The sequence below is a fragment of the Macaca mulatta genome, chromosome 1 (assembly GCF_049350105.2).
Source record: "Macaca mulatta isolate MMU2019108-1 chromosome 1, T2T-MMU8v2.0, whole genome shotgun sequence".
Classification (NCBI taxonomy): domain Eukaryota; kingdom Metazoa; phylum Chordata; class Mammalia; order Primates; family Cercopithecidae; genus Macaca; species Macaca mulatta.
This window is the reverse complement of record NC_133406.1, coordinates 47950420-47972779: the sequence shown is the minus strand read 5'-3', so window position 1 is coordinate 47972779 and position 22360 is coordinate 47950420. Positions and strand designations below refer to the sequence as shown.

General features: G+C 31.4%; 1 protein-coding gene across 4 annotated transcripts in view; it reads left to right on the top strand.

Annotated features, from left to right (window-relative positions):
* BRINP3 (BMP/retinoic acid inducible neural specific 3) overlaps positions 1-22360 on the top strand; it is a 400272-nt gene that overhangs the window by 1693 nt on the left and 376219 nt on the right. The window contains exons 1-2 of one of the 4 annotated variants that reach the window (XM_015121086.3): positions 441-482; positions 21429-21714. In XM_015121086.3, coding sequence (XP_014976572.1) covers positions 21479-21714 — 236 coding nt within the window. In that variant the 5' untranslated portion in view covers positions 441-482; positions 21429-21478. 4 annotated transcript variants of the gene reach the window in all.

Sequence of the window (22360 nt, the reverse complement as noted above, 5' to 3'; positions counted from 1 at the left end):
TTCTGGGAAAGAACTATTCTTGTCGTCATTGATGACTGACGCGACAACCCAAGCAATGCTTTTTTAAATTCAAAAGCCCTTTTAGCTCCCAGACATAAAAGTACTCCAGCTGCAGCGTCACCCCATCCCCCAGTCTCGGGATTCAAGGGCTTTCCCCCCTTGACTCCCACCGAGAGGGAACAGGGCTGAGACTGTTGTCCGCACCACTTGGCGCCCCTCACCCGTCACTAGGTCACTAGTTTCTACCTGATCTCTTTCCCAGTCCGGTCGTCCTGCCTGACAAGCCAGTGCCATCAGAGTCCGTGACTTCATTTGAAGAAAGGAGAGCTTCATATAATTCAATTCAAACATCCTCTTTGGAGGACTGCTGTTGTTGCGCAAGGGTGGAGGGAGGGGGAAAAAAAAAAAAGAAAGAAAAAAAGAAAAAAAAAACAAGTTTCAGTGCAGTCAGATCCAGTAAGGAACAGACAGTCGGTGTTTAGGTAAGTGCGTTTTGCTGTATTATACCTGAAGCTCAAGCGTGTGAAAGGGAAATTTACATCTGAGGGGCTCCGGCAGCCAAGAACGTTTTAACTGGAGGGTTATCAACAGGCGACTCTGCGTGGAGATTTCTCCGCAGCTCACGGCAACGCCTTTGCCACCTGAGCTCAGGGAACGGAGGAGAGCAGGTACCTGGTTGACCAGCTGGCCCCAGGCTTGGTGTTGATGTGGGAATAATCCGTGCGTGTAGGAAAGGTGTCCCCCACTCTGACCCGCTAGCGCAGGCTCTGCACTCAGCCCCTGCGGCTAACGTGTGCTTGGTGTGGGCATTTGCAGCCCGACAGAGTGGGGTGCGCCAGGGGGTTTCCATCCTTGCAGAATGCTCCATTTCCAACCTTCGTCAAGACAAACTTGAGCAAACCTCTTCTGTATGAGAGAATAGACTTAAGATCTCCAGAGTCTCTTAATACCTTTTTGTGTTAATATTTATTTATTTTAATGGGCTATATTTATTGTTAGTAAACGACGGTTCCTCAGAATGCCTGCTTTATGAAACCCTAATCACTGTCCTTGTCTGACTGCGAAGTAGAGCTCAGAACTGTTGAATGACTTCTTAGGCTCTGTGTTAAAGTATCATTGCTGACGGTCACTCCTTCCTTTCCTTCACCAACTCCCAAGAATCTGGAGGGCGGTGAGCGGAAGAGAGTTAAATTTCAACTTGAAGCTAGAGCTTGGAATATAAGGCTGAAGTTAAAAGCAAAGAGTGAGGATTTGGAATCTGTCTAGCTTATACCCACTTTAAAGTTGGTCTTTTATTTTTATTTTCCTCTTTCTGGAGGTGGGGGTGGGAAGTAGAAAGATCTGGGACTGGGAGCGCTCTCTTCCAGCGTCCACCGGAGAGGGGGTGGTGCTTCTTGGCAGCTGGTTACTGCTGGTTCCACAGCCAACAGTGACAGAGAGTTGAAGTCTCTGATGGCTGTTCTCCTAGTCCCCAAGAGTTGAACCGGAGAGCCTTTTACTTTGCACCAGGTCGAGAACGTGATCAGCCCTTTAGAGAAGGAACCTCCTTGTAATAGGAATTCTACTGGGAAACGCCGTGTAGGCACTACCTCCGAAGATAAGATGCATGTTTGGAGCTGTGTAAAATGCCCACCGACTGTTTGAAAGGAGGAAAAGGTGACTAGGGTTGCAAATTAACCTTAGTATCACTGAAAAATACTCTAGCTAGTCAAATGTATGTAAGCAAAGAAGAGAGCACCAGGGTATAAAACTGCCACAGAAGCTTGAAAGACAGATGATTCAGATTTTGGGGACTTTCTTTTGCGTGTTACATAGATTTGTTTGTCATCATGCAGTTAAGCAGGTAAGGAATGAATGTATTTTCTTGACAATCATATAACTTGTGTTTTACTATCATGTGATTTTTTTTTCTGTGTTGCAAGCAATGGAATATCTGCATTTTCAATTGGTCCTGCTATGATGCATAACTTCTTAATATTCACATTCATGAACCAGGGTAAAGCAGTTTAGATGTTTAACATGTATTAATTTAACTGTTTAGTGTGCATTTATTTAAATGTGTAGCCATGTTACAAAAATCATAAATTGGACCAAGGTTAGAGGAAGAAATGGGAAGGGTAGAGAGTTAGAAGAAGAAATGTATAACCTTAATAAAATATGGAAGATGGCAGTTGCAGAAATGCATTAAAAACATTGCTTCTTGTTAAGGTCCCAGACCTTAATATATAAAGGACAAGTGAAGAACTATTAAGGGTTTCTTGAACTAACAAAGTAATTTTGACTACTTGAGAGAACTGTTTTGTGGGTATTTCCACTATTTTCTCCACCTTAAGAAAAAATATATGAGGTGGGGGTGGGTTGGGTTGTAAAATGGAATGAAAAAAGAAGCTTGCCCAAGGGCAGTGTTGTGTAGGACCCCAGTATAAAATCTTTGGGTTTAGAAAAACAGTTGGAAAACTGAAAAAAAAAAAAAAAAAAAAAAAAAGAAAATTTTGGATTTTCTTTCCCAAATAAATTCCTTTCACATTCTCAGTTTTGTAGATTGAGCAGCCAATAGATTTCTTCCACTATCAGATTTTTCTCAATTAAAATGGCAAACACATTCTGAATATTCAAATAAGTTTTGTTATTATTATTGATATTACTTTGTTATTTTTTGTTAACATGTTGAAGGAGCCTGGACTTTCCACACAGTGAAGCAAAACAAAACAAAACAAAACAAAAAAAACCAAAAAAATTACTAAAACACCATCATAAAACTCCTCTACTTGTTAATAACACTTTTTCTTCTCTAAGAAATTGTATTATTTAAATTATCTCTGGTAAATAGTTTTAGTACTTACATTTGTTGATGTAGATCCCTGATCAATAATTTTTCTGCTAGTATGGCTTACTGATAAAATCTTGAAGAATAAGAAAGATAATTGTAACTTTGGGTTGTAAAATTGCAAAGTTGTAGTGATTTTCTCAGTCGGATGCAGAAGGTAGTTTTTACTCCACTAGAGAAAGTAATTTGTCAATGAATTCTAATTCCCCAATACTTTTGTGTTTAATTCTTAGTAATTTTATTGTAGTAGATATACTCATTGTGTATATGTTTGTGTGTGTGTATACATATATATTTGTATACATACACACATTTTTGGTGGTTGGAGAAGGTATTTATTTTAAATCTATGTTATTTTAATAATGTTTTCCAAATGAAATAGAATGATACCATATAACAATCAATTTCATTTTCTTTTAATCAGATAATAGGTGATTCCATCCTCTCATAGGACATTTTAGCTTAAGAAATTCATCATCATAGAAACATACATTTTCATAAATTACATCTTGATTTTCTTCATGCAAAGTTACTGTACATTATAGTTAAGTAAATACAACCTAAGTAGGAAGAAACCATTGGAACTCAAAGTGTGTGTGTGTGTGTGTGTGTGTAATTTCTACCATTAGCTTGACTCCTAGATTTGTGTATTCTTTAAATAAAAGTGGAATTTATTTTCAGTGTAGTGTATTTGTGTGTTTCTCTCTACAAGTACAAAGAATACAACTGTTGGGATTTCCAAACTTTTATGTTTCATTATTAACCTGTGATTCAGTTTCTTATGTTTCCTCTATTTATTTTTAGTTTTTTCATATTATCTTTAAAAGAGGCAGTTATTTACTAGAATAAGAGTCTGAAACATTTAGTAAATTGGGTATTAATATTAAAAGAGTCCAGGCACAAATGGGAATGACACCAACTTGTGTTATATTTGTTTTGCACACGTATTGTTTTTAGAAAAAAATTATTTTTTCTTGAAAAATATCCCAAATATTTTTGGATATTATGATTGTGTGCTTATGATTAGTGATGTTCTCTTCTAAGGCTTTTAATGTTTTTCTCTTTCACATCCTAATAATGGGTTATTGGGAAAAGTAGAGTGCTTATACATCTAGACTTCCTTCCTGAATTTCATTTCTAGTTCTACTTGGGATTAATGTAATCCTGGTAAGACGTTCTTGACCACTCTTCATTTATTTTTCTCATCTCTCACATGGAGAAAACAATGCCTACCTCAGAGAGTTGTAGATAAAAAATGATGTAAGAGATGTGGATGCTTTAAAAAGGACAAATATATTATGAAAACAAAATATATTTTTCAAAGGATATCATGTAAGTTTGAATTTTTAATTAGTTGTTTTTGATAAAGTTGTATCTCCACACAATAAATAATATTGACTCAATTTTTAAAAAATATTAATATCAAATCTTGGTCAGTGGCGTTATGGTGTCAAATGAATTTAATAAATATTTGATATTGATTAAATATAACAGTTTTATTATGTGTAATTTAAAAAGCTTGAAATAATATACTTCCTGAAGCATATTCATTGTTGTTTATACTATATTTAACCTTTGCTTTTATTCAGTTTTGGATAGAGTCACCTTTACAAAATAGTTGCTTTTGACTGATTTGTCATTGTTATTTAATAAAAAGAACATCTGATTTCTTAGCAGATTTATATTGTCAACCTGATGATCTCTACTCTTAATTGGGAACAAGATTAAAATATTTTCATGTAATAACTTAAAAAAGGAGAAACTTTAGACAAACTTCTAATTTCTAACACTTTTTACAAACTCATAAAAAGTTTACCAGAATTAATTAGGGTGACATCTGGCATTTTTGGTGTTTTAATTTAGCAAGTACTTGGATAAACTTATTTAGAAACTTGAAAGTATAACTCTGTCCACTTTCTTCATGAACTACTATGTGTTCTGTATAATTTTATTATTTTAGTGTTAATAAATCATAATTTTTAAAGGAAAGGAAAATAAAAAATAATCTGTGTGAATATTATTGACTGCTAATGGATATTCTTAGTTGCTAAAAGGAGGAGGATAGTTTAATAATATTTATTCTGTTTTAGGAAATATTCCATTTTTTGAAAATGAGTGTCTGAGTATGAAATTTAATAATGAACACTAATGACCTTTCTACTGAAGACATACTTGGAAGTTCTGGCCAAATTCTTAATTTTTAATTTTTTAACAGTATCAAATAGCCACCATAACCATTTCAGACTGGTTATCAAATGTCCTCACAAGGAACTTTTTTAGGTTTCTACCCCTATCTTTTCAAAGCATAAATATAAGCTATCAAGAATATTTGTATCCAGTTACTCATCTGCAGACCTATCCAATTACAAAGTCTTCCTAGATAATTACTTTATAAGCTTACTTTATAAGATTTTAATCCACTCCTCTACACTTAATGTTTAAAATAAAGTATTTGTTCATACAGTTCCGGAGCCTTTCCCAATTTCATACCCAAAATAACTCATCATGAGTAATTAATTGATGCTCTAATAATTGCAGTAACTCAATTATGATTTACTAATCAATATCTTTCCCAAAATTGAAAAATATAGCATATATATTTACAATGAGTTGACTGGATTAACTGATGTTTTATCATGAAACATATATTTGTGCTCAAATTTTGAAATGTTTATATGCAACCATGATTGTATAAATTGAGATGGTGAAAAATGACACGTAATCTACTAAACTGAGAAATCTTACAGATTCTCATTCTCCTATTTCATTGTTATTTTCAATAATCACTATTCATTATTTGTCAATGTTTTATTTTTTAAGTTTAGAGTTAAAAAATACCCTCAGTGCAACCTATTTTTACTATTTTTTTCCAGAAGTATTTGTTTTAATGCCTAAACTCTAATTTACTCAGATGAGATGTGGATGCCTTTAAAAGCACCCAAAGCAAAATAAATTCCCTTTAATAGCTAATAAAGTAGCTACCATATTATAGTTACAGCAAATTAAATCTATAAAGTACACATTTATTGATTAAATTAATAAATATGTGAACATTACATTAGAATGTATTATAGTTCTCTGCTGTGAAAGAATTATTCTCTCATAATGGTGTGTTTCATTTATATTCCATTATAGATTTATTGTGAAAGAATACTTATAGATAGACTTATTTTTCCTGATTTCTGTGAGTATCAGCCAAGCTCATCAGGATTAAGCTTTTTTTTATTAACTTTTCTGGACTGTTGCATTTTGTTAATTTTAAAAGCTATCTCTAAAATATTGCACTATTAAAAAACAATCTAGCGTTGGGAAGACCAGAATTCAGTAACCATGCATTTTAGATTGTTCAGCGTCAAATAGTGGCCAATATATAACTACATTGTTATTTTATAGATTAATTAAATTCTTACTGTCACTAATAACAAATATTTTCGTTTAAATGTTTCAGATGCTGTCCAAAAATGTAAGTCAGTCTAAAAAACGTGATTAAATTAAATCAAAGAATAAATTTAGGTATTAAGGCATGAGTTTATTCAAGTATGATATTAAAAATCACATATCTATATGAAGGTTGAGTACGATTATGCTCTGTATAATACCTTATCCATATATTTTTAAGATAAATTTTTGTAACTGTTTTTAAATATGAAATTTAATGCTGTCTGCTGAAGCCCCTTTTGTTATAGTTAACATAAACATAAAACAAAAATTAATAAAATCAGGAAGTTCCTGGGATAGATAATAAATAAAGTGGTTTTCATGACTTCAGTATGGTAATATTTCTGATGGTTTGAAAATTCAGTCCTGTAAATGTATATACACAGAAGAAGTCCTGTTTTTTTCAGACATGAACACCTTTTAAATAATACACTCTAAATTTGTAGAAGAAAAATTATGAAAAATTGAATAAATTACACAACAAAGTTGCATAAAATACTATTTTAAGATAATTAATGCTTGCTTTCTTAACATTTCACATATAACACCAAGCATGTTAATACATAGACCAAGTCTAGTTTGTTGAAAGCATTAAAATTAAATGACTATACTTGAGTTTATAGTAATAGAATTTCTTATTATTCACCCAGACCAGTTCACTAATATACAAAGACACAGTACTAGTACATTTTATAAATATGATAAGTAATATCGTCAAGATTATACCAAAGAATAATGAGGAAGAAGACTGTAAGTTTCAAAATGGAATAATCTAGAAGAAAATTAATTATCAGTACCAACTAGATTAATTAACAGTACCAACAACTAGAAAGTGTGTTTTTTTTCCTAAATATGAATTTTACTCCAAAGAGAGTTTTTTAAACAACTTGTTAATTTTATTTAAAAAAATTCATGGATAAACAATTATGAAGAAATCTGTGCTTATCAGGTGTATAAGATATGCTCATTTCTACTTATTCAATGATTCAGTAGGGAATTTGGAGTAATTCAAAGACAGCATTATTATTTTTCCTAATGTGAACTAAAGAGAAGTGAATCTAGTCTTCTCTGTGAATTGAAACTTAAACTTCATACCTAAGAAAAAAGAGTCTCCTGAAAAAAATTGTAAAGGGCATTCAAAGCGTATTTTAGAAATAATTTTTACACCTTTTTAAATTTAAATTAATTGTTTTATGCAGCGAACTCAATTTTGAGTGGAGACACTCTATGGATTTATAAGCGTCCTCTACTCCCACCTCCAAAAAGATATGCAATTTTGCAATCCATAATTCCTTGTTTGAGAAGGATATATCAAAGTTAGATTATTGTTTTATTAAATGTATAGCTATCTTTATATTTTGGTCAAAAATATAATGCTAATATGTTTGAATAGTAACCTACCTATGGGGAAAATAATTCAGAGGATTCTTGTTTCCTTGTAGAGTGAACTCTGGCAGGTTTTCATATGTATCTTTCATCCAGCCCTGAAATGAAGAAATTTTAAGAACTATCTTGTTCAACCAATTTGAAAGACGAAACAACAAATTACAATTGTAAGATAGACCAGAATAAAAATGAAGATTACTTTTGTCATTATTGCTTTTTAAACCTATCATTCATAGCTGCTAATTAAGAAAACCAATTCTCATTTCGAGTAAGAATCAGCAGCTCCAGTAATAAGTGTTTTAATTAACTGCTAAATTATTTATTTCTTTTTAATAATCTTCAGTAAAGTAAATAAAAGTTTATCATCACATGATTCTTCAATTACAGAAGTGATATAACTTTGACATGCTTTTCTGTATTTTAGATATATATTTTCATCAGTCAAAGCTGAAGACAATTTACTCAAGATCTTAAACCAGACAATTATTAACTATTAATTAAAATGTATTTATTACTAAATATTGGTATCAGATAAGCCCAGTAATAGTGATTACTGTAATTATTGTTCAGAAGATAATTCTTGACAAGTTCAAACAAGATGATTTAAAAAATTATCACTTAGTTTGTGCATGACATGCTAAGAAGAGCTGATGTTTAATAGTCTCTCTATGTCAGATATCGTAATGTCTCATTTTAATTTTATTTCTTTTCAAAATTTGGCTGATTCTTTTTTATGTAAAGACTGTCATCAAAAATCTTCAAAAAAGTTTTCAAAAATGTTTTTAAAGTTTAAAAATTGTTGACAGTTCTTTTGAAATAGTACTTCATAACCTTTTGAGTTTGAAGACAGTTTGGGCTATTTCAGAAGTTATATTCATGTATTGACAAGTGGTCCTTGGAAATAATCAAGCGTTCTCATAATTGTATATTGGGGAATGATAAAAGTAGATGTGTATTGTAGGAAAGAAAGCTTAGTTAGACACCATATAACTTTTGGAGACATTATAAGGCTAACTTCTGGGTTTAAATTTGGGCTATCCAAGCCTCTCTGTCAATTGGGTAAGTTGTGCTAAGGTTAATTGCTAAAGAGGCATTCTTTAATTAGCAACACCCAGAGTTCTGACATGCTTTATTAGATGGCAGTTAAGGAGGCTTTGGAAAATAGCATATAAAGATTTAAATACTTGGTGTTAGTCTTGTTAGCTTGTTGTAAATCACTTTTGTTTTTGACTCTTTAAAAAAAAAAGTGCATCAGACGTATGATGAATTATGTGCACTGGTGTAAACCCTGGGAATATAACAATGAAAAGATGTAACCATTGCTCATAAGATGCTTACAGTTTTTTGCTATTTGTAATTACTTTTTAAAATTAATCTACTAAATCAAATTTAATGCTTGGCCACTCATTTTATTTGCATACAAGTCCAATTTTGATATTGTAAATATAACTATCTTAGAGGCAAGAGGGTTGTCTATTCTTCATTATAGAGAAAAGTCAATGAAGAATGGATTTTCTATGCAGGGTATTAAAGAATAACTATTAAAAGAGAAATGGAGAAGCCAGGACATTTCTGAAAATAGTCATAACAATTCTCAGAGTGATGATTTAGTGGCATTTTGTGGGTTGTTGTGTTTTTTATCTTCAAAATATGTTGGTTTTTTAATGAAAACATTTACAGTAGTTTTTTTATTTTAATAATTAATGAAAAATCAGATTAGCATTACAAGGGTTTATTTACAAATTTATTTTTAATTTCATTTATTTATTAATAAACTCCATTTATTTAGGACCTTCTAGACAATTTCGCTTGTTGGTGCCATAGAAACATTAGTGTATAAAACAGAGACAAATCAGCCTCATGTTGCCTAAAATACAGTGGAATTGTTACCATGTGAATTGAATGACTTCTGTAACCAGCAAGAAGACAAGTTAAGGGGTTTACCAATAATATTTGTAACACACGTTCGTGGGTTAAAAATGTTGAAACACTTTCATTTCCATAGAAATTGGTAAAAAAGAAATTGAAGATTATTATTTTGAAATTCTGAAAGTTTCTTCCTATGGACTAGATCATTACTACCTCTTTTTATCTTAGTAAAAATTTTTACTGAACCATCTTTGAAAGCTCCTTAAAATGTAATACTTCTTTGTTGGTGACTTCAGAGTACATGCTCTTCTTTATGCTTCTCAAGAAAATAACTTCTAATTATACAGCTCATTTCACCTTGTATGCCTGGTTAACTCCAGGGTAAGACTGGAAGCAATTACAGATCAAGAGATGTCCATTTGGTTACCAAACTCCAAGATTTCTTTGTCTCAGTATTGAGTCTTTTTCTTAGATTTTATTAGTAAGCCTTTATGTAGAGCAGTATGAATATCTTTGCTGAACCATTTTTGTAGTTTTAGTTTTTATTTGAGATCGTTGTTAAAGGAAAAAAAAAACAAAAAAACTTTGTAAAACTGAAATTGAGGATACTATCCAAAAGTGCAGGGGCAATATTCTTCACATTTTCTTTAAATTGACACTTACGTGACAAAATTTTTTTAATAATAAAAAACATTTTATTATCCTTGCAAGTGGAACACTTTCTATTCTTAGATTCTGCCAGGAAAGGCAAAATCATGTTGCCAGTCACAGCAACAATTAAATCCTGATATCTGCATCCAACATTTCTACTTCATTTCTACATATCCTTTTAATCTTTATTTTAAATTGTCTTCTGTTTTACTGTTTTGGTAGAAAAATATATTAATTGTTATACATTTTCTGAAGCTGTTAAGGAAAAAATATTCATAATACTTGTTAAAGACTTGTAGGATTGACTTTATTCAAGGTGGGCTACTTTAATCGGGTTTGGTAAGTGGAAGACAGCTATTTCACTCAACTCTGAACACAACAAGAAAAAGTAGCATTTATAGCCAAGGAGAAGGATGGGGATCAGTGGATGGAAAATTGCTAAGAGAAAATACCAAGGGTAAGAGGGGGTTCTGGCTAAACTGTTCTAACAGGATTCTTGCTAAAGACAGGCGAGGGTGGTCAGATATCACCTTTAGGATAGTGGAGAATGAGGAACCCAATCAGATATCTATGTGGATCATATATTAAAGGTGAAGATTCTAATAAAACTGACATAGCAGGATTCTTGTTAAAATTGGACAACATAGAGATGAATACAGAAGCTCAGAAGTCAGGGCCTGAGAACTGAGTTAACAGGAGCCTGAGTAGAGTTAGGTCCAGGAAAGAGTCTTTGTCAAAGAGTTCCCTATATTTTATATTAAAATTAGGTTTTCCAATCTAATATACTTTCTCAACATCTTTCATTTGAACTTCATTCCTTAGTGCCTGACTAATTTTTTTATGAATGAAAACAGAGTACAATCTGTATCTTACAATGATATTTTATTATATGATCATCTACATTGAAACACATGATATTTCATGTTTATCAGGTAACCTGAGAGATTCTGGTATTTGGGGCTCTTAAGAATGACTTCCCCTATGTGCCAGGCCGACTTAAGGAATGGAACTCACCTTCTCTTCATTTTTCTAATCAGTTCCACCGTTAAGTGTTAGCATTTAACTTCCTCTTTATTGGTAGGACAAGACTGTATTGACGGGATCAAGCAGGAGATTAGTTTCCTTAGGAGTATATACTTCTCAGAGGAATACTAACCCTCATTAATTTGGAAAACGCTTAAAGTTGTAATTCAGAGGCACTATATTGCCTGACCAGCTAAAATAAACAACAATGGTCTTTTGGAACAGAGGTTTAGCAGAGTTATATGACTAGAAGAACTCATTTCTAAGGTCGGTATTAACTGGTATAATATGATTGAAGACAAGGAAGCTCTGTTCTTTTGAGAAATAAATAAAAAAGAATAGAAAAATAAAAATGTGCAATAATAATGCATTGCTAACACATTAATATAATAATCCCCTGCTAGTGTAAGCATATATAATAAAGCAGCCCCAGAAGATTTATTTTTTATAAAGTTAAAAAAATAAACAGGAGTTCAATTCAGTGCCTGTTCCAAAAAGTTACTATGCCTAAGACAGTGTGTTACATAGTAGGGGCCCCAGGGATTACAAAAACATAATAACTGCCAGCAAATCTCTCATAATCTGGTCATATGAACAAAAGTGTTAAAAGGATAACAATAGCATATTGTAAAATTTTACAAGATTCATTAATGAAGATCTATCCAGGCTCTACTTACTTTCATAATTTATGACCTACTTTGTTAAAAAAATTTAAGGGAGTTATTAATATACCAAGACATTTGTCTTTGAAATTCAAAAGGGATTTCTATTTCAAATAAACATCCATTTCTGCCATTTTTGTAGCTGCTCATTGGATAAATTCAGTTTGCTGTGATGCTTGGAATTAAATACCATTTTACTTTGAGGATTATCATTAATTTTTAGTTTTCTTTTTTTTTTAAATGTCTTTACTTTTTGAAAGATGTAGTTTTTGTTATAACTCCTAGAGTATCCAGTGATAATTTTTCTTGTTAAATTTAAGAATTATTTTATTCCCATTTTTACATGTTATTGTTTATTTCAACAGAAAAAAAAAACATAAAGGAATTATTTCTCTATACTCTTGTTGGAGTATAGAAATAGAATAACAAAATCCTACCTATTTATAGGGAGAATGGCCTACATTGTATAAAGCAAGATTTCATATCTTGATGAAATATTTTACATCTTTAGAAAGTACGGTAGCAAATTTTAGTTTGTTAGGCTATCTAAAAATTCATTACTTTTAAATAAAAAAGTATAGATTAAGAAAGAACAATTTGAAGTTATTTAAAATATAAAATTATAGATTGTAATCAGTATTTCACTAAAGTGTGAAGTTATACATCATTACCAAAATGTAATGATGCAACTTATTGAATAATGAAGCTCTCATTCTTTTACTAATCTGACTACAGAATAGACAGAATTTGTGAACATTCGAAAATGAAAATCCATGTCTTTACACATGTGGAAAGATAACGTATTACCTTATTTATTTGTTTGAATATGCTCATCGAATTTAATACTTGAATATTGATTGATGTTCTAAAAGAGCAAAGTTCTAAAGCTTTATTTTCATGCTCAGGATATTTCTTGGCAAACGATGTTATAATTTTTCTTTTTTTTTTTTTTCAGTTGTAGTTCTGGATTTTCACACTATTACCCCTTAAAATAATACTTGTTAGAAATGACCCTCATATCCTTTTCGTTATCTATTGTATGGGAACATGAAAAACATGATATTAATTAAAATTGTATGATTGCATTTTAGCAGAATATTAAGTGTCATCTCATTTCACTGAAATTTTATTATGTCTCCCATTGTTAGACACCAACTATGTCAGTGTTGAATTATCTTATTTTTAGTAGTACTATAAAGCAATTTATAATAAGATTGAATAATCAAAGCCTATTAGATTAATCTTACAATTTTTCTGAGGAGCAGATAGGTAAATTAATCCATTTTAACCATGATTATACTTTTCAACCCAATAAATATCACATGTAATCTGAAAAGAAATTTTTCTAATTTTTGAGTTTGCAGTACATGTTTTAAAATATATTTAATTAAATCACATTTAGTAGATTTAAACTATCACTTTAATTGAAAATATTAAACCATACAAAGCAGACACTCAGTGAAAACCCATAATATGTAGTTACTCAGAACACTTGCTTGCTTATAATAGCTTGAGATAGTAGTATTCTTTCATTTGAATTTTTATTTTATACAAAGGTGACCTCAAAAATTCTGAGAAACAACTTTCAGTTTGCAATTGGTTATTATTAGGTTACAGTAGAGTACAACAGGAAAACTACGGTATTCAGTTTGACTTCAAGAGTACAAATGGAATCTTAATATATATTACACTGTGCTGCTGAGAGCTGAAATAAGAAAATTTCGTAAAATGCTTGGTATATCAAAAGGATTAAAAAGGTGTTAATTTTGTTGTGAAAAAAATTAAAATAGCATTTCGTTTTATCATCATTTTCTTTATTTCCCCCCCAGGCAGTCAGGGAGACCTCAATCAAAATTATCCTAGTATATGATTTTCTAAATGGAGAGGAACAGGCTCTTCAATTCCTGTTTCTTTACTATTATTCTTTAAATTCTCATTGTACTCCTCAATTAGAGGGGGATTTTGGTTTGGCTATTTGTTGATTAGGTTCTAGGTTTGATTTTCATATATAGTTTCTGTCTTTACAAACTGAATCATAGAACATAAGTGAAAAAGTCCTTAGTTTTCCAGTTGTGCATAATATGATAATCTCTTATTGTTATGTCTCCAATCTAATAATTAATAATAATACTTTATATTTTTGTCCTTAACATTTTTTAACATTAAGAATATTTTGCTTTGGGCCAGGTATGGTGTCTCATACCTGTAATCCCAGCACTTTGGGAGGCCGAGGTGGGTGGACCACCTGAAATCAGGAGTTTGAGACCAGCCTAACCAACATGGTGAAACCCTATCTCTACTAAAAATACAAAATTAGCTGGGCATGGTGGTGCATGCCTATAATCCCAGTGACTTGGGAGGCTGAGGCAGGAGAATCGCTTGAACTGAGAGGAGGAGTTTGCAGTGACTGAGATCGTGCCACTGCACTCCAGCCTGTGCAATAAGAGTGAAACTCCGTCTCAAAATTAAAAAAAAAAAAAAAAAAAAAAAAAAAAAAAAAAAAATTAAATTAAATTAAAATTAAAATTAAAAAATATTTTGCTTTGATACTCTTTTAATTTGTCAATATATGTTTACAATCTGGGCTTAAAAATCATTACCTCATAACTCAGTTTGCTCCCTTTCTTCAACTGCCAAAGCTATTTTCATCCTGACGCTCAGCTCAGATGCAGATTCAGATACAGATCCTTTGTAGATTCTATTTCTATGGAGAATAAATTTTCTTTTTATCACATGGTCTTGCCAGTCATATCACACCAGGTGCACCCTAATTTAGTACTTGTTTCATCAACATTTATTCATTCACTCTACCAATACTTACATACGCAGGTTTATTTCAGAAACTTTGGTGACTGTTTTGTTGTCATTAAGATAGGAACAATTATTTTTTTTTCTCCCCAAATTAATTTAATTGAAGGAAAGGAGATATGCAGAGAAGTAGGGCAAACAAGCAAACAAATATGTCACGTAAATGTACCATTATAGGGAAAGTAATGGAAGCACAAAAAAATGACCAACCAACTTTGAAGGGTCATGAAAAGCTTTGTGAATGAAATGGTAATCCAGTCTGAGGTTTTAAGGTCAATGTCAGGCAGATGAAGAGATCCTAGTCAAAATAGTGGTTCAGCCAGAGGAACCTCCATAAACAGATCTTGGAGAGAAAATTGAATGAAGATGAGGAATATGATCATGGCTGAAAAATGAAGTTGATATTTGGTTAATAACTGTCCTGGCACATATAAATAAGAAAGATATGGACAAAGAGTTAAGTAAGGGAAGATAATTTTAGAAGTTATTTTAAAGAGATCCGATATCCTGAAATGAAAGTCATTACTTAATTGGGGGTAAAGGATTTACATGTTCAGATTTAACATTTTAGTAAGATCACTCTGACTAGCAAAAAGAACAGATAGGATAGAGCCACATGGGTGGTGGGAAAACTAGTCATGAATCTATTGCAGTAATACAGTTTAGAGGCAAAGTTGGTATTGTTGAGCGCATACCATGAGCTGGTCAAGTAAAATGGGGGTGGAAAAAGTGGTAAATCTTGTATTTAGGGGGAGGACTGCACAGAACTTGAGGACTGATTGGGTATGTGAGTGAGAAGGTAGGTGAAAGTCATGTTTAGGCTTAAAAATTTGAGTAGATGGAAGTATGATTTAGTGAGATAAGAAAATCAGAAAACGTTTGGAGAATGTTTAGTTTTCCTTGACAGAGGTATTGTTTTCTAATAGAAATGACCATAGGCAATATGCCCTGCCTTCCATATGGCCTTCCTAAACCGGTAAGTTCTAGGGGATAGAAGCACTATCTTTATTAAGACTTAAGGCCCAACTCTGTCTCAGAATTTATCCTGATACTTTGCACATTGCAATTGATCAATAAAATTTATTTTTTAATTCTGGGTTTCTACGTCATTGCTTCTACCAGATTGGAATTGAAACAATGAATAAAATATTGTAGAAACACTATTGAAAATTTATGTTAAAATATTTTAACTCATCTACCATTTATTTACTTATACAATTATGTATTTAGTAGTCACTGATTTCATAGCTAGTATTTACTTAAATGTATAACTGAAAAATAATTATTATAGTTATATATGATTATATAATAATGCTATATATTATAAACAGATTCTAGGGTTAATACATATAAATATTTTATTTTATAATAATCAAATGACTAACACTTATAATTTAATAGATTCAATAGAATAATATATATCACATTATTTGAAAGAATGTGGCTTTTTAAATAGTTATTTTGAGTATTGTATTTTGAAGATTCATAGTTTTACATTTACAAGCTTCAGTATCAGTAACCATTCATGTTAAGGAACTATTTTATAGAACAGCATAGTATTTGCTCAAGAGAATAAATTTAGAGAATGGTTGTAGACATTGGGCAGATTAGCCAATTTTATTTATACCTTTGTCCAATACTTAAAAATTTTTGAGAGGTGGAGAGAGAGAGGGAAAGAGAAAAAGAGACTGAGAGTGAGAATATGGTAAAAAACAAAAACAAACAAACAAACAAAAAAAACCTGGTGATTCAGCCTGATGGATACGTAAGAATTTACTGTATCAGTCTTTCAATTTTCCATGGGTTGTACATTACTCCAAATTAAAGTAAATATGTTTGATACAATGATTTTCTGAAATTACTTTTTATATTCAAGTTCTTCAGCAGGTTTTGGTTCCTGAGAGAATATTTTGGATATATAAGCAGCAAAAATCAGTCCAAATGCAAATGCAAAAAAAGAAATGAAATTTGCAACGTTAATCATTTAACGAATAGTAATAATTAGCACGGGACATCTAATTAGGTTGTGGATAATAAGATACAGAGGTTTAAAAGATGTGCTGCTGTGACATGACCCACCAATTTAAAGGATATTAAGTTTAATTCAGTGATTCCTAATATTTTGTTTATATCTTTGTAGTTTCAGTTCTACTGGAAATTACTGAAAATTCAGTTATATTGGAAATAATTATGAATTACCTTATTTATGAACTTCAACATTTATGAATTTCAAATATATATATCAGTATTTTAGATAAAAGTAAGGTACTGCCACCTTGGAATAAGACTATTGACAGCTAGTGAGAAAGAATAATCATATATAGAATATATATTATACACATAATATTTATGCATGTATTATATATTATATGCATTAGTATACATTAGTATATATGTAACATATTTTGGTGTATTTTATTTCTGCACAGATTATCAAGGCCATTGAGGATTTGCAAATAAACTTGTATCATGAGGTGATCTTCACAGTGAATTTTCTTTTGTGTGAAGGAATTTAAGAGTAGGACCTATACTAAATATCTGTTTTTGAAAGAGATATTTTAATATTTATGACTTATTTTTAATGAAAGAAATCCATAAATACCACTTCTTAATTAAATACCATGTTTTAAACATAAACTCATGCTTTAAATTTTGTATTGTTTTTAATGTTTTTTTTTGTTGTTGGTCTTCATTCTCTTTTAGTTCTCTCTTTTATATAAAATGACTCTCCCATTGTCCAGAAAATATTGAGAATTGATGTTCTCATCTCCTCAGTTGGCCACTTATCCTCTTGCTTACGAATATCAAATTCTGGACTGTTTTGCCTTTTCACCACGCTATAGAAAAAGTGATACATTCATTAGTAGTTTAATAATTTCTACCCTCTTTCATTGGAACTTATGATTTCTCTTTCTTGGCAGTATATCTAAGTTTAGCTGTTCACCTCAGTTGTCACCCCTAATATCCTAACACTACATTGTTACAAACAAACTCTATTTGCTAAACCATCTCTGACACATGGATTAATATGGTTGTAACCCTACCCAAATAAAGCAACCAATTAAGGTCATTCAGTAATAATTTATAAATTAGTACTCATGAAAAGAAGAATTAAATGTACAATGATCTACTGTTGTGACAAACCAGGTAATGAAGCTCTTCTGATGGTGAATATTGAGTTTAATGACCACTTGCCCCAAAGATGGCTAGAAGCTTACATCCTTGCTTTAGGCGTTCTATTATGACTTTTCTCCCTGTCATGTAACTCGTGTAAAAAGTTATTAAACACTATTTCAGTATAACTTTACTGGGATATCCGAATTTTTTCATTATAAAGTCTCTTCATAAAGTTCTTACAAATATAATGATTTTAAGATATCACCAAAATTAACTTAATTTGGGGTAGGATTGACATTCCTATGTGTTAACAAACTTTCAGAAAAAAATATTTCTGTACAGAACTGGGGAACATGTTCCCCAAATCAGAAGTAGAAAAAACAGAAATAATTAAAACCCCCAAATTATGTGGTAATTACCTCATAATTACCTGGTAATATTTTTAAGTAGTTCCCTGCACAAAATTTCAGAAAACCTTTCTATCTTCTTATATGTTAAGATGCATAACAATGTGAAATGATGGATATGTTAAATTGTGCCACTATAGTAACCATATTACATCATGCTATGTACCTTAAATATACACAATATAGTTTTTTTTTTTTTTTTTTTTTTTTTTTTTTTTTAAATGAGGGATATGAAGACTATGGAACAAGCTCAACACATTTGATAAAGAAAGTGAAAAGAATGTGGTTCTGGGTAATTCACCTATTGAAAAATTATGGAATTGCAGAACAGGACCTCAAATGCTATCTAGGTCAATTGTATCCTACTTTCATAACACTTTGTGTATTACAAAAATCATGTGTGTGAGTACAAATGTTTGGTTTAATTTTCAGGTATATAATGGCATGACTTCATACCAGTATAAAATATAACTTAAAACTTTACCACATGCCCTTACCATATGGTAGGCACTATTCTAGGGGTTTTACAAATATTAACTCACTCTATTTTTATAAGAGTGATGAGGTGACCTCTATACTAGTTTAGGAATCTGACGCACAAAAGAAGTTAAGTAACTTGCCTAAAGTCAAACATCTACAGAGTTGTAGAAGGGCTGGGTGTTTTGTTTTGTTTTTGTGTTTGTATTTTTTCGAGACAGAGTCTCTCTCTGTCACCCAGGATGGAGTGCAGTGGCATCATCTAAGTTCACTGCAACCCCTGCTTCCCAGGTTCAAGCGATTCTCATGCCTCAGCCTCTGGAATAGCTAGGATTACAGATGCGTACCACCATGCCCGGCTAATTTTGTATATTTTTAATGGAGACGGGATTTCACCACGTTGGCCAGGCTGGTCTTGAACTCCTAACTTCAGGTGATCCACCTGCCTCAGCCTCCCAAAGTGCTGGGATTACAGGCATGAGTTACTGTGCCCGGTCAGGGCTAGAATTTTAACACTAGCAGTTTGGTTCCAGAGTCTATTTTTTCAACCACTATGAATATCATCTCTTGATGTTATATAGCCTAATTTGCTATACTGGTTATTGGGTTTGTAGAAAATCTGACCTTATTTTCAAAGAACTATTTTCCCAGTTATTTTTAGGATGAAATAAGTATTGTTTGAATATTTTCAGTAATATTCTTGTTCACATTACATTTGGTAATAAGAGAACTTCATTTGGATGGTGTGACTGAAGTTTTATTCAATTAAGAAGTATACGCTTTCAGATGATATATGTAATATGGACTTAAGTAGTATGTTTGAATAATTTATTCTGTCTTTATGAAATGAAAAATTACTCATTGAAATTAAGAAATTATATCTTCTAAAAATAATGATTAAATTTTGTCAGTTTGAATGTATATGATAACCAAAATAAAAATAACAAAGATGTGTTTAACAAAGATGAGCAATATTTTTTAGTCATAGAAGGATTATTATACTATAATACTACACATAAGAATAATTGTGTTTATAAATGTAAGTAAGCTATAATTATTTTAATATAAATGACATAGTTCTCCTAAGCCAAAACATATGTAAAAATATATTTTCAGAAGATTTGAAAGGTAGGAGTTGAATCATTTGACAATGGTACATTTATGCAGATAACAGAAAATAGTCTAAAATAGTCTAGAATCTCCAAGCTCCTATTCCAAAATTATTCTGTTATAATATTCCTTCTTATAGAAAAACATTTTACAATGTCTTCACCTGTAAGGCTTCCTATGTTGTTTACAAAAGAGGGTACTCTTTAATCCCCTTAGTGAGCAACTCATATGATTGAGGCAACTCGTATAGTATGTGAGTAATGTGCTTTTAATTTTGTGATATGTAAGAGTTCACTCATTGTATCACTGTTTTGAGCTACTTCAGAGCTGCAAAATTTTTTCTCTATATTTTTCATATAGAAGTAGTTTAGGATTAAATATAAATAATGGGGTACAGCTAGGAAAGCAAATTTAAACCACCAGTGTTCTTATTCAAATACCAGAGAAATATGGTAACTACTATTACTGATACATCTTACTTAATACTCTAAATCTTAATTTTTTTTTCTGAAGACATTTTGCTGAGTAGGAACTCACACAAGTAAACCTTTCTCATTAGTCAGAATCTTTGTACTCTGTAGTTCTATGTGCTATTAATAATACTGTTTGAAAAGCTGATGAGGATAGAAAGAAAAATTGAATTCAAATATTTTTAGAATTTTCTGGTGCAGCATATAGACATTACATCAGCAGCTTTGTATAAAGTTTCTTACACTGTACCATACTGGGATTATACATCTTATTACTTTTTTTTGAATGGTTATACTACAACGTATGCAGTTTCAAAGTCTATGAATAATCTGCGTTAGCTTAATTTATGTGCATTCGCTTAATTTATGTGCGTATAATTTTGGAGGTATGACTATCTTATGAATAATACATATGCACATTTAAATCTTTAAAGACCCTAGAACTAATGTAATTGTGATTCTGTTTAAGTAATTAGATATGCAGTTTTTTCCTAATAATGAAAAAAAAAAAAACAAACTGGGAAAAGACACTACTCCTCACATGCACTCTCCCCCACACACATCTATTCATCTATCAATCTGTCTTTCTATCATCTCTCTGTCTCACTCTGTGTCTGTCTCTTTATCTGTATCTATATGTCTCTATAATAAGTATACACATATACACACACATATACATACATATATTTATGTATTCTTAAATCCACAGTTTTACTCCATGTTTGGCTAGATTAGGGAAATAACGACATGAATATCTTTGCTTCATTTTAAAGCATTTATCTAAAATAACGATAAAATAAAATTAAATCTAGTATTAACATTTATAACAAAATTTATGAAACACTTGAACATGTTAATTGTTTATTTGTATCTGTCCAACTTTATAAAACATTCAACTTCTGATTTTTGCTCAATAGGCTTTAATGATCCACTGAATGAAATTGTTATGCTGAAATCTCTTATGACTCAGTATTTTATTTTCCATTAGTATAAAAAAGGCACAAAATATAAAAGATATACAGCTCTGAAAAAAATCATTTTGGTTTGTATTTTATTCTCTTCTGCTAATGTTAATTTAAAACAATGATATTAGATTAAAATTTAAAAATTAGCCACCTCAACACCTTAACTGAGAGAAAGGAATCTTCTAGAGGTTAACTAATTGCCTGTGTATTTTGTCTAGGTGTTGAGGGAAAGCTAAGAGAATGAAGGCTCTAAATCCCCAGTGGAAGCATGATATGGCGAAGCAGAGCTGGTGCTGAATTGTTCTCTCTGATGGCTCTATGGGAGTGGATAGCACTGAGTCTTCATTGCTGGGTTTTAGCGGTTGCTGCTGTTTCGGATCAGCATGCCACAAGCCCCTTCGACTGGCTCCTCTCTGATAAGGGACCTTTCCATCGCTCACAGGAATACACAGATTTTGTGGACAGAAGCCGGCAGGGATTTAGCACAAGATACAAGATATACAGGTATGAAGCAAAGGGAAAGCAATTACAGAAATATCATCCTTGAAGGTTGTGTATAAATAAGTTTCTCGAAGGGAAAGTTTCAGATGGGAAAGAGTTATTATCAGAAGGGTTTACCCTTTACCATGCACCATAGTAATGTTTTCTTGTTATTCAGAAGTATTTCTTATAGATGTAATATATTATGATAAAAATAGATAATGGTGACCACTTGTCTATCACTCCCAAAGTTAAGCATGTTACACTGCCTTAAAGTAAATGGCAATGTACTTGGAAGCTGAGTTTCTTATTTTAAATAGGCAAAATTTTGAAGTGAAATTTTAAAAATTGCTTTTCCTTTCTACCTTATACAATGCTATGTTACCTTTTTCAGCCTAAATGGAAATGGTATCTTCTACTAGTCACTGAGAAGTTGAGTCACCTCATCCTTTTTTACCTGAAAGGTAATTGTATGTTCAGAAGTTAAAGGAAACAGCAATGGAATAAAAACAAGTAGCAGATAAATAAGATATGATAACAAAGATAAAAGAAATGGACAAGATTGAGATATATGATCTTTAACATTTATCAAAGTTCTATGCTTAAAATCTAAATAATTTACACAAAAAGAGTAATATATTAAATCCAGCAAAAGTTGCCTGCACACCTG